The 13,941-nt window shown below is 37.4% G+C and overlaps 2 protein-coding genes across 4 annotated transcripts; one reads left to right on the top strand and one right to left on the bottom strand.

The window, feature by feature from the left end:
• Positions 1-3,230: 3,230 nt before the first annotated feature.
• LOC133600149 (allograft inflammatory factor 1-like) lies at positions 3,231-4,625 on the top strand. Its single transcript, XM_061953046.2, has 6 exons — positions 3,231-3,638; positions 3,723-3,784; positions 3,870-3,936; positions 4,011-4,052; positions 4,116-4,281; positions 4,353-4,625. The coding sequence occupies exons 1-6, from the start codon at positions 3,620-3,622 to the stop codon at positions 4,438-4,440; spliced, it is 444 nt and encodes a 147-aa protein (XP_061809030.1). The 5' UTR covers positions 3,231-3,619; the 3' UTR covers positions 4,441-4,625.
• A 2,621-nt stretch (positions 4,626-7,246) lies between these two features.
• LOC140678747 (uncharacterized) lies at positions 7,247-13,902 on the bottom strand. Of its 3 annotated transcripts, none has more exons than XM_072913007.1 (4): positions 13,396-13,534; positions 11,780-12,014; positions 9,468-9,572; positions 7,247-7,829 (listed from the first exon to the last, which is right to left on the bottom strand). In XM_072913007.1, exons 2-4 carry the CDS (start codon positions 11,971-11,973, stop codon positions 7,721-7,723), a joined length of 408 nt encoding a protein of 135 aa, XP_072769108.1. In that variant the 5' UTR covers positions 11,974-12,014; positions 13,396-13,534; the 3' UTR covers positions 7,247-7,720. The 3 variants fall into 3 exon arrangements, with proteins under 3 accessions (XP_072769108.1, XP_072769107.1, XP_072769106.1); XM_072913006.1 differs by lacking the exon at positions 13,396-13,534 and adding an exon at positions 12,673-12,911 and having other exon boundaries at positions 7,249-7,829; XM_072913005.1 differs by lacking the exon at positions 13,396-13,534 and adding an exon at positions 13,685-13,902 and having other exon boundaries at positions 7,251-7,829.
• Positions 13,903-13,941: the final 39 nt, after the last annotated feature.

Below are 13,941 nucleotides of genomic sequence, written 5' to 3'. Positions count from 1 at the left end.
CATCTTGTCTCATCAGTCTTGTACTTATTAGTCTTTAATTACTAGTTTACATTTTTAGTTAATTGTTCATATTTAATGTTTACTTTGTACAAAGAGAGCGCAGTCTACTGAAGTTAAATTCATCAATAGTTTTCCCCTTTGAAAGACGCAAGGCAAATTCCTTCCATTTCACCATGTTGCTACAATGATCTTCACTGTTTTCATGCTGTTTCAGCAGTGCACCTATATGTTGACCCAATCCCGCTGTCCCTCGGCTGCCAGTTTTAAGGACTTTTTGGAAAAATTTGCAGCAAAAGCAATAGACTGCATCTTTACTTCTTGAATAAGTCAGCCAGCTACGCTTGACTTTTTCCCCATTGACTAGCTGTCTGTAGGTATAATGATAATGAAAACTTCGGCCATCATGCCGTTTGGGGAATGAAAAGTTCTCCTTAATAGACAGTGGTCCTCTGATCACCTGTCTGAATCTGAGAGGAAAGATATGGCGTCACATTAGTGCCAAAAATCCGAGCGCATAAAAACTGTTATCGCGCGCTGATTCTCCACTTCGTGCGCGCGCGACACCCTTTTACGCGCGCGTGGTATCTTTTTGCGCGCGCGCGGTGCCTTTCTGCGCGCGCGCCGTCTCGGTCTGTGCGCTCTCTGTGTACTCCTGGCATCTCTCCTCACGCTGTCATGTTTCTTTTTGGCACTTTGGGGGCAGGTATGCTTAGACGGCCCCTCCTTTCTGATTGGCTCTGAGCATTTTTCATAAGACCAATCATTCTCCAGCGTAGCAACGTTGTAGCCATCTTACCTCGGACAGCTAGCCTCAATCATTACATTGATGTCAAAGCAAGTTATGGTAATTTAATTAGTACATGTACCAATTAAATTACCATAACTTGCTCGATTTTCGACCAATTTACAAACGGTTTGCCTTGTTACAAATCTTATTACATGTAGATATGACATAGGATGCTGCACCTGTTGAAATCACCTCTTTCGCTATAAAAAAAAATGACTTAATTGTGCAACATAGTTGTGTAGGGTCAGTGTTAGTCAGTTCTCTGATTATTTTAAACTGTTTCAGAATACATTATTAAAAGGCTATTTTTAACATTTTAAAAACAAAATTCAAAGATTATTCATTAATTTTATGGCTGAATCAAAAGAAATTCCATAAATTAGAAAACAAATGTTCAAGAAGTGAAAACTTTGCGCCTATAACAATCTTGATACATATTGACGATGACCCGCCCTGCTATACTTCTGATTATCTCTGAGCATTTTTCGTCCGGCCAATCAGAAAGAAGGGGCCGGCTAAGCATACCCACCCCCAAAGTGCCAAAACGAAACATGCCAGCGCACAGACCGAGACGGCACGCGCGCAAAAAGGCACCACGCGCGCACAAAAGGGTGTTGCGCGCGCACGAAGTGGAGAATCAGCGCGCGATAACAGTTTTTATGCGCTCTGATTTTTGGCACTAATGTGACGCCATAGCAGGCGGCAAACGTCACAGGTGCAGCAGAGGCAGCTTTACATTTAAAGAGAGGCAGGAAGAATCACTAAGCCTAGATCAGCAGCAGCACTCTGTTGACCTAAAATTGTGTTTTTGTACAATAATATATCTTTGATCATTTAGAAATCATCAGTCAGACTCGTACATGCAAAAAATAAAAAATAAGAATTTTTTGTTAATTGCTTTTGGGGGCCCCCTGGTGGCCGCGGGGCCCTAAGCAAGCGCTTAGTACGCTTATGCCTTGGGCCGGCTCTGGCCACGACAATAATAATGTTTAAAAACATGCAATTACATATTCCGCACTTCTTTGTCCTAAATGTGGAATATTTCATACTCGCTTTTACAAACAAGATCTACAACTTTAATGCACACATTTTTCTAATTAAATGGGATTTTCATCCTGAGAATGTTTTTTTCTGATCTCGTTATCATGAGAAACAGTGACACTGCGTGGAGAGAGGACAACATTACATAATGATTGGAAACATTTCTGTCTACAGTTCTAGTCGCTCATATGAATTAGGTCATAATTAGAAAGAGGAACATGTAAAAATGTAAAATTCTGGTGAAAAAAGCTTGTAATATGGGGGAGAGAGGAGAATCACAATATTTAGAGAAAAAAGTGGCAAAATGTAGAACAAATCAATTTTTTTAATTGATAAAACTACTAAGAAAAAGTTGCAATGTGAAGACAAATGTCAAATTTAAGGAGGTTTTATATTACATTTAAAAAAAGTTGCAATATTTGGAGAATTCGAGTCAATATATTGAGAAGTTGTAAGTTGTAATGTTACAAGAGAGGAAAAAAAGTGTCATTGTTTAAAAAGGAAACATAATATTACAAAAAAAAGTTGTAATACTCCATTTGGAAAAAAATCAATATAAAGTTGTAATATTACAAGCTTTAAAAAAAAATACGTTATTTGGATAATACAGTAGTAGTCAGTTTTTGCTGATTTTTTTTTTAAGTTATTATTTTGTAAGAGAAAAAAGCTGTAATATTACCAAAAAAAAAACATGATACAAAAAGAAATTTTAGCCGAATTTTGAAATATTACAATAGAAAGTCATATATATTTTTTTTTTAGAAATACAAGTTTTAATAATGTAATTATTTGGGAAAAGGAAATGCAATATTACAAAAATAAAGTTGCTATACTGTATTTGGACAAAATAAGCAATTTAAAAAACTTATGTTGTAATATAATAAGAAAAAAATTCTATATTTGGAGTCGTTTTTTTAAAGTTGTGATTGATAGGCTCCAGCGCCCCACGCGACCCCGAAGGGAATAAGCGGTAGAAAATGGATGGATGATGGATTGGAATCAACAGAAGTTGCAAAATTAGTAGAAAAATACTATTTTGAATAAAGAAAATCTGTAATAATACCTAAATAAGTGGCAACGATAAGAGGAAAAAAGAGTTACAGATATAGTTTTAGATATAAAGAGCAATTAAAAAAGAGAAAGTGGCATTTTTACAAGAAAAAGGTTGCAATGTTAGAGTTCTTATTTTTTGATAAAAACTGTTAATAAAGTACAATTTTACAAAAAATACTACTAGAAAAAGATGCACTATTTAGAGAATATGAGGTTGTTTTCATTTTTACAAAATAATATAAGTAATATTAAAAGAAAAACATTTACATTTCTAGAGAGAAAACAAAAGCAGTAATATAATAATACTGTAAATTTTACATGCTGAGGTGGTTGTGGTACCTGAACTGCTTGGATGGGTGTGTCCACATGAGAAGAGGCTCAAAAATGCTGGGGATTGTCTTGTTTTCTATTTGTCCCCTGCTGGATAAGTACATATATTACTACAGTATGTATATTACTACAATATCTCTAGGAAATGTACATTTCTTCATTACAACGCACAAAGTTGCTTTGAGCAACATCCGACTTTCACATGCGTGGCAGTCAAATGTGAATGAATGTGAACTACAAGGTGTGCACATGTTGTACAACACAGGTCTTGTGAAAAAGTGTGAATGCCTGGTTGTGGCTTTAAATAGTCACGTATGAAACCAGGCAAAGTGTCACTTGACTTCCTCTTCCAGCTCACTTTGAAGAAGCAACAGCGGATCGTGCAGCTTTCTGTTCCGCAGAGCACAAATGGACAGCAGTACTCAAGGTTGGTGCTTTTTGCTGAACTTTTTTCAAACAGCAGCTAATCATTGAAAATGTGTCAAATGTGCCTTGTTTGTTTGGGTGGCAGGCGGGAAAGCGTTCGGCATCCTTAAGTCTCACCAAGAAGACAAACTGAAGTCCATCAATGAGGTGACTTGTTACACTCAGATCGTGTGACTGTTGCAGTCAATACAACACAATGTTGAGAAACTGATACATGTTGTTTTACCTGAAGGCTTTTCTGTCCGATGAGCAGTATGCAGAAGTGGAAGACCTGCCTGAAAAACTGGACATGTTTAAAAGTAACACGTCTCCACAGTGCAAATATTTCAGTAAAATGTACTCGTATTCTGACTCAACTGTTTTCTTGCTGCAGAAAAATACATGGAGTTTGATCTGAATGACAAAGGCGACATCGGTAAGCAACTTTAGATTATTTTTTTTGTAATTATTCTATATCACCGCGTTATTTGTTTCTTAGACATGATGGGGTTAAAACGGATGCTGGAGAAACTGGGAGTGGCTAAGACTCACATGGAGCTGAAGAAGATGATGTCAGAAGTGTGTGGAGGAGCTTCCAAGGAAACCTTCAGCTATGTGGATTTCCTTACGATGATGCTGGGGGAAAGAAATGCCATTCTAAAACTGTGAGTGGGACATCTTTGTCTGGACTTGGGGAAAAAAAGATTTACTGAATGTCAAATGTCCTCCTTTGTAGGATCCTCATGTTTGAAGGCATGAGCAAGCAAGAGGAGAGAAGACATGTTGGACCACCTGCTGCTAAAACCTTCTCAGAACTACCCTGAAGATATTTAATGTCCACATGAAAACACCCTTGCTAATATATCACAGAATTGTCACTTTTCTACGGAACTTCTGTAAATGTTTTGAAGTCCAATGTACAATGCAGTGGAGGCTTAACAGTCCAAATACTTTTTCTTTGTCCTTTCCTGTGTTGTCCAATCACAAATAAACAGCAATGAGACGACAAGCTCAGTATTGACCTAAATCCAAAACTGTAATTATTATCGTAGTCTCTTCGTATTCATACTGACTCAAGAGGTTTTCAATAATAAAAAGTAGAGATATTATCGGCCGATAAATGCGTTAAAATGTAATATCGGAAATTATCGGTATTGTTTTTTTATTATCGGTTTCTTTTTTTTTTTTTATTAAATCAACATAAAAAACACAAGATACACTTACAATTAGTGCACCAACCCAAAAAACCTTCCTCCCCCATTTACACTCATTCACACAAAAGGGTTGTTCTTTCTGTTATTAATATTCTGGTTCCTACATTATATATCAATATATATCAATACAGTCTGCAAGGGATATAGTCCGTAAGCACACATGATTGTGTGTGCTGCTGGTCCACTAATAGTAAATAAATAAATAAATACTAACCTTTAACAGTTAATCTTACTAATGTTCATTAACTACTAGTTTCAATGTAACTGCTTTTATATTGTTTTACTTTCTTTTTTATTCAAGAATTTTTTTTTAATTTATCTTATTTTATTTTATTATTATTTTTTTAAAGTACCTTATCTTCACCATACCTGGTTGTCTAAATTAGGCATAATAATGTGTTAATTCCACGACTGTATATATCGGTTGATATCGGTATCGGTAATTAAAGAGTTGGACAATATCGGAATACCGGATATCGGCAAAAAGCCATTATCGGACATCCCTAATAAAAAGTATCTGAAAGGTTAGGGAGTTATGATTAAGGGTGACCCAAGCTGATATTGATATCGGATGATATAATTCATTTAGTTGGGCAAAGCTGGACAATGTCCTCCAATGAGTCTACAAGTTTGGTATTTTCTTGTATTTTAATGAAGTCATTTACAAAAATGTAAACATGCTAGGTTATAGGCTACTGGGGTCTAGGAGCTATACAGTGGTGAGGCACACAATAGCACAAAAGCTAGAAATGCGTAATAAGTGTCCTTAATCGATCAATACTGTAGTCTAAATCACAACATTTGTCAATATATATTAGAAAGTAAAGCAGAATCTCGATTTGTAAATACCTCTATCTGCGACCTTTTCGGTTTACAAACCTTTACAACGCGCCAAATGTGACTGCGTGTGAACCATGTCTTAGCGAACAAACGCTTCTTTCATTCTTTCATTTTGCTTGCCGCTTGAAACCATCAGGGGCTGCCACTTCGATGGCATCACTTTCTGTAGACGAGGGCACGGACATTTTGAAGAGGCGGGGCCCCCTACCTCACATTTTGTACACACAAGTGCAGCCATTTCGAAGAGCTTTGACCAACTTGTTTATTTCCACAATTGTTGTACCTTGTCTGAGCCTGTCTTAGAGATCATTTTTTGTGATCAAAAACACTTCAAATGTGTCCAAACTCTCACAGTATGGCTTCGAGTTGCGAGTGTTTTAGCTAGCCTTCTGCTTGAAGCACCTTCATTTCGAGGATTTTATCAGCGAAGGGAGCTTTGTACCGCAGCAAGTCTTTAATTGAGATGTCAAGTCAACTTTATTTATACAGCACGTTTACGACAACTTTTAAATTGAACCAAAGTGCTTTACAGGTTAAAAAAGCATAGAGCAAAAAACAAAAACAAAACAAACAAAAAAACAAAAAAAAACAAAGAACGTAAACAATGAATGAGCTGAACAAGATAGTGCAAAAACAATACGTTAAAAGGGGTCGAATAAAAAGTAAAAATAATAATAATAAAAGTGCGACAAATTAAAACAAAAAAACTAAAGCGAAGGGGGTTGGGGGGGGGACTAGAAATGGTGGCCAAGTGGGCGGACTCAGCTCAGGTCAAAGGCCAGCGAGAAGAGATAGGTCTTAAGAAGGGTTTTGAAGACCCCCAGGCTCTGGGCTGACCTAATGTGGAGGGGAAGGCTGTTCCAGAGCTTAGGGGCGGCAACGGAAAAGGCCCCTCTGGTCTTTAGCCTGGATCTGGGGACCGCCAACAGCATTTGGTCAGCTGACCTTAGGGCTTAGATGAGACCGAAAAAGATGCAATAGCGGATTTCTATTACAGCAAAAGAGAAGGTACTACCGGGACACAAGCAGATTAAGGACCGCCTCAACCTGCTGGTTTGTGCTAACGCTGCCGTGACTATGTGAAGTCACTGCTTGTTTAACACTCCGAAACTCCCATATTGATCAACAATGCCAAAAATGTTTGCAGACCCAATGTAAAACCTTTTTTATTTTTTGTTTTTTATTGTAGCATAGTGGTTGACATTTTGGAGCGCACCAACGAGACTTGTGTGCGTTTGTGTTGACCTTTAAGCTTGCGGTAATGTTTGGAAATAAAAGAGATTGTTGAGCCATTACCTCTCACACACACACACACACACACACACACACACACACACACACACACACACACACACACACACACACACACACACACACACACACACACACACACACACACACACACACACACACACAATGTATATATGTGCAGATATGCTTATACAAATATGTTCAAAAACCTGAACCGAGATATATGTGTGCATATATATGTATGTGCGTTTTCCCGTGTGTGTGTTTTAGATACAATTATTGCATTTCAACACAATAATAATGTTATGTTTTGTATTTCAAAATAAAATTCAAATAAACCAATCGTTTTTTTCAATCCCCCATGATTATATGACAAGGCAAAGGCTAACACATACAGAGATCCATATGGAGCAAAGATATTTGCAATCATTTTTGGTATTGCTGCTATGTTTCTGCAGACTAAGAGCCATTTTGGTGAGTTTTTAGTGCTTTGTTTGTCCACTTTTACAGGTCAAACTATTTAAAAAGAGAATATCAAGAAGCCACAACTAAACATTTCCAAATATATATATTTAATTACTTACAAAAGGATATACAATAAAACAATCAATATTGAAATATCAATGAAGACAATTAGATGATGTAAAGTATGTTGGGGTTTTGTCAGTGTAAACAAACAATAACACCCATGACCATATAAAAAATAAAATAAAACAATCAGCAAGAATTCAGTCACACGGCTGCTTGCTTTAAATTCTACATAAAGTTTTTTCGTAATGGCGACAGAAATGACCCCGTGTTATACCTCTACCTCTATCTCTGCCCGAGCCTCGTCCTCGGTCTCTTCCTTTACCATGAAGATGGGGGTGTGGATCTTGTTTTGGACTGTAATAGGATTCAGATGTCTCCTTGAAAAAAAAACAAGCATACAATTATTCATTTGCACAGTGTATGTGGTGTGGTGCACATCATGTAGAGCCAGATTAATTATGCACATCTTTGAACAACTACATATATCTTCTATGTCTACATTTTGCACTATTTTGTTACACTTAATTAAGCATTTCTTGTGTATTCCTTATTTTTGCAACATCATTTTAAGAAGTTATTCTTAACTATACAATGTGATTTTAACATTGTGTTTACATTTAACTCTGCCTTCCGCCCAAGTGCAGCTGGGATAGAGACAAGCGGTAGAAAATAAATGGATGGAGAGATGGATGGATGATTGAGTGTTTTCCATGGTTGTGTTGACATTTCCTTTCTTTTCTGCCTTAATAGCTAAGGGAATTATAATGAAAGGATCACATTTTCAATAAAAATGTTTATAACTATTTTTTTCCCCTGGTCCTTATTTTTGATAGGTCATAAAAATATCAATAATAATCTATATCGACCTGATATATAAAAAAATGTTTTCAGACATATCGCACAGCCTCAGCCCCACAAGACTGGGGGTGTGCTACAAACAAATGACAGTACCTCAACTGAAGAGTGTTTTGAAGAAAAAAACTGTCTCTCGACTAATTTTTATATTTAAAATTGCAAGCAAAATTTTTGTTACAAGCATCTCAGCCATTCGTTGGAAAAACAAATGTCAGAGTGAAGCCTCGAAGATCCGACCGAAACATCTGGCCTTACTTGATAGCATTAGGGGCGGTATAGCTCGGTTGGTAGAGTGGCCGTGCCAGCAACTTGAGGGTTCCAGGTTCGATCCCCGCTTCCGCCATCCTAGTCACTGCCGTTGTGTCCTTGGGCAAGACACTTTACCCACCTGCTCCCAGTGCCACCCACACTGATTTAAATGTAACTTAGATATTGGGTTTCACTATGTAAAGCGCTTTGAGTCACTAAAGAAAAAGCGCTATATAAATATAATTCACTTCACTTCACTTCACATTAGCTTTTAACTAGAGATTGACATAGCTTTGTTTTTCCAAGCACGAGAAGGAAGTAAATGAGTGTGAAGGACAGGGCTGAGAAGAACAAGTGGAAGATATTCATTAAATCAAATAAAGAAATCATCAAAAACCTGAACCGAGAGTGTTGCCGACGCAATTCCAGCGTATCATTGCTAGTCTGCATCATACTGAATGAGACCAATGCCAGACAAGACTGTTAAAATAATATTTACACGGCTTGACATGTATCCATGAAAATATGGAGAAGCTGCTGATGGTGTGTTTAAAGCAGATACCATAAAAGTCTACTGTCCAAGGTGAATGCTGTACATTATATCATAAAACTACTGTACTACTACTTTATAACCAAATGACTACACTATGCAAACCTTTAATGCTTTAATCGTTGTACACTATATTTGCACTACTCTATCTTTATTTACAATGGCTTAACTGCATTTTAATGTACCGGTAGTCTTATGCACACTGCCTATTCTTCAGGGGATTTGTTGATCCATTGCTATCACAGAATCGATACACACATTGCTAGCATCAAGATCAATGATCCTTTGTCAAGGCTCCACTCCAACAATGGAAAAGTCATCTCAAACAATACAAACAAAATGGCTTTTAGACCTTTTTTACCTTTCCGACTGCGTGTCAGAGACAACAGGAGAAATAGGTTGGTGAGGAGCTTTTGCTATAGACTGGCGTTGTGATGTCAGAAGATCCTTCTCGTATTTTTCATATCTAAGGCAAAGGACAAGTACAACATCCATAAAACATTGGTCAATATAAATACATTTCAGTTAATATGTGAAGTTACATACAGTAGTCAGATTTAAAAGCTAGTGATGTTAAACTATGTTTAATCAGATTAATCACAGGGTTAATGTGGATTGATTCGGATTAATCATGATTAAATATCATCCCTTTTTTATTATAATAATCTTGTTTCATTTAGCAATAAAAGAGACTCAAGGAAGAAGGATATATAAATGCACCTTTAATAATTTAATTTAATAATTTCGCCACACCTAGTGTGTGTGTGACAATCATTGGTACTTTAACTTTAACTTCATGTTTACTGTACTAAGTTTAATCTGTCTGTTTTTATTTGTAAACAAATATTTATTCACTTGCTTCTCCTTTTACCCTTTTTAATGTAACGTTTTAAGATGTAAGTGCTTCGGTAAAAAGAAAATTCCTCACTGAAGTGCATTCTACTTTTACACTCAAATTCCCTATTGAGAAGGCCAACGTGCTGTTTAAGGTATTCCATGTTGATTAGTTTGTTTACTGAGCATGTCACCACCAGTGCTGTGCCAAAAACGGATTCCCTGCCAAAAATGTATCCTAGTCGCGGGAGTGCGCACCACTTGTTAAAGCTGCACTGCTTGGGCTTCGTCTGTCCACAACTCATTATTACATGTAAGACACATTTTGGTGGTTATTGTAACGATGTGTTTGAAAATAATTAAGCCGTTATCGAGTCCAATAAATGACAGTTAGCCATTTCCATGGCATTAATGAGATTGTAAAGTCATGTTATTGATCTAATATTGATCTGTTAAAGCTTATTTCTTGTTCAGAAGCTACATACAATATTAACTGTTCTTTGTTCATGCACATACTACATTTATAAAGTGTTTGGTTGTATTCATTAAAATGTAATAATATATTATTGCCTGCCAAATAGTGATTAAATGTAATATTGTGATCTTGGCGCATCTTATCTTTGGATAAATGACTAGATTACCTTTAGGAGAGTTACATATATGATAATAAAGTACATACCGTATTGTTTATGTGATGAAATACCCTTTGAAAAGCTGAAACCAACCCCAAACGACAACTTAGTGGTTACCAAAAAGTGATTCAAATAAATATTTGGATACAGGCACATCTTATCTGTGCATAAATGACTAAATTGCCATTAGTAGAAATTACATATATAACAATTAAGTACATACTGTACTGTTTACGTGTTGAAATACCCTTTAAAATGTTTGATATCAAACCCAAATGATATATTTCTCAAATAGGTGGTTGGAGAAATAAGAAACATCGGCATACATAAGAAATGGTGATTACACATAGCAGTAACAAAACACACAAAAAAGGTAAAACATTCTACTCACAATGCCAACATTCAAAAACACTGGTCAACTAAATTTCCTTTTGGCCTGTATTTGTGTGAAAGGAGTGTTATACTATCCAGGTTTGGAGTACAGTACTATGAATACATGGGAAACATCCATCCATCCATCCATTTGCCACTGCGGGGGTGGGGGGGGGGGGGGGGGGGGGGGTCTGGAGCCTATCCCAGCTGCACTCGGGCAAAAGGCAAGGTACACCCTGTACAAGTCACCACCTCATCGCAGGGCCAACACAGATTGAAGGGCCAACGCAGATTGACAGACAACCATTCATACTTACAATCACACACTAGGGCCAATATATTGTTCAATAAATATTATTTTACCTCTTGATAAGTTACTGCATTACCAGCTACTTGTAGTATCATACAATGTAGATGAAGCTGTACACATTGTGCTTAACAATTTAGATACACAACTGGTGTTTTGAAAATAAAACATTATTTTACTAACAACATGAGCGAATAGTTGTTAAATGACACTTAGGACTAAGTTAGCATGTACATCATTGATGTGATAGCCACATGTAGCTTCTCCAAGTGTTACCTTTGTATTTGTTTAAAGCAAACATGTCACAGTGGTGAAAAAGTCACAGTTGGAGTCTGATTGCCAGAAGCTTGGTAGATCATTCTAGAAAGCTAGCTGTGTGGAATGATAGATAAATAAATGAATAAGAAATAGTGCAGTCAGTGTGGAGGGGCGAACTATCAAGCTGGTGTCTATTTATTGCTACCATGCAAATGTCCAATAGGCAACTTTAGCATTATAATTTCGATTTGAGCATCGAAATGTACTCACTGGTCCAGCAGGAACAGAGCCAAGGCAGCATCGGTCGAAAATCCCTCCTCGTCTTTGAGCGCACGCCAGCGATTGAACGCCGGGCCAATGTTGATCCTTGACTGTCCTTTTATCCGGGTAGACTCCCTTTTTCTTTTTTTTGTCTCCTCAGACAAAAATTTCCGTTTTTTTTGTTGTTTTTCGGCTTCTGCCATGATAGCAGTAATTACACACAGGCGTTCGCATCGTCTTCCGTCTTTGTAACAAATAGGAAAAGGGGGAAGTGACGTATGCCGTAAAGCAAAACAGCACATTTGTAGTTTTAAAATAATTTTAATTTGGAACACAGCATCATCGTTTTCACAGCTTTTAGGTTGTTAGAGGTAGAGAGTGTTTTAACATAGAGTTCTAATTCTTTTTTAAAGGCACAAAAAACAGGTCGGGTATTGAGAAACTCGTTTTCCGTCTTTGTAACGAATAGGAAAAGGGGGAAGCGACGTATGCCGTAAAGCACGTCATCACATTTGTAGTTTTTCCAGTGTGGCAGGGTTCCTGCTACCCTCTTCAAACTTGCTAAGTACCAGTGAAAGTGATACAGACCCTCTCAAGCCATGGCCGAGGTGTCATTCAACTAGCTGTAAGTCCATGTATCATCCCAAAAGTTATGAAAATATTTTATGAAGGTTACTTTGAGTTTAACGCTAATGAAAATACGGGACGAAGTGCGTCCCTTAAGACAGCTCAATGCTTCGAAATACGGGAAGATTCCATTTTTAAACAGCTCACGATAACGATTTAGCAAAGCTTAGCAAATAGTGTTAGTCATCGTAACATCAACGATGAAGACTACTTTGTGGAATCAAAAAATAGATAAGTAATAATACGCGTTTGTAAAAGCGTAATATTGTACTCACAGGTTCAACAGGAATACTGCAACCTTGGCATCTGTTTTTAAATCCTTTCGTTCTCGAAGAACTCTCCACCGCTCAAAAGCCACTCCAATATTTACTCTAGCTTTACTTCTCTCTTAGTCTAGTTGCTTTTTGCGCGATGCTTTATCTTGTATGGTTTTTCTCTGCCTTCCAGTGTGTACAGGCAGAATAGGACGCGAGCTTTCAGCCATTGTTGTTTACGTTTTCTTCTTCGTGGGTTTCTTTTTCTTCTTCTTTGTTTTAAAGTAGCCACACGTAATAATGTGGCCAGAAATGGTACTGCAATCACAGTCAAAATTCTGTCGTCCCCGCCCGCTCGCCCTGACTGAGGTTGCCAGATACGCAACCGAATCCGATTCCTACTCTAAGGAACTTCAAATGGCAAGCGATGAGTCCTACGCTGTGGGTTTTTTTTTTGTTTATGCTTCTTGCAAGATGGTTTACTCAGTAATTATGCCACATTTTACTAATGTCAAATCGCCAAATGTAATTGTAAAGTTACGCAGCAAAATTTTAGTCGGGACAGATTGTTGGCATCACCCTGCTAAAATGTCTAGTTTGACCACCATGGAAATATACATTGCTTTTTAGGCTACGGGGCTGAATATAGAAGAATCCGGCTTCCAAACCCCAGACTAATTGCATTGCACAAACGGTAGAATGTGAATTGAAAACAATGTAATTTCATTCATTCTAAATACACACCTACTCAAGTGGCGGTCATAGTTTGACCGGTGTACGGTGCGAGACTCCCACTGCGTCCTCAACCCCGATTTATTTTCCGTGCTGCTTGTCCAACTTTTAAATAGGTTTCCTTAGACGAAAGTTTAGGCCATACGTTCTTTATTACGCCGGTCACTTTGCATTGACCGGGCTAGCATGCTAAGCATTATTTGCATGTGTAACAGGGTCCATTATGTCTTGTAAATAATGTATTGTATAATGCTTTATTATTGTTATAATTACACAAAATGTGTAAGTTACATGTAAATACCTGAATATTGTTTGATGTTTTGTCAATGTGGAACCATTGTCTCGTTGTCCCTCCTACTGCAATAATTACGGTGACACCTGTCTTTATATATGCGTTGGACACGCCTTCCAACTTCCCTTTTGTCCACCATAACGGGAGAGGTAGGCGTCCATGCGACGACAGATAATGTCATGTTAAGAACTTCTGTTCATTTTCTTGTTCTGTATTGTATTTTGTGTAGGGACTCGACGACGTCAAAAACTCATTGACAACAATTG

The sequence above is a fragment of the Nerophis lumbriciformis genome, linkage group LG04, assembly GCF_033978685.3.
Source record: "Nerophis lumbriciformis linkage group LG04, RoL_Nlum_v2.1, whole genome shotgun sequence".
Classification (NCBI taxonomy): Eukaryota; Metazoa; Chordata; class Actinopteri; order Syngnathiformes; family Syngnathidae; genus Nerophis; species Nerophis lumbriciformis.
Note: the sequence above shows the minus strand (reverse complement) of the source record. Positions and strands in the feature narration are given on the sequence as shown.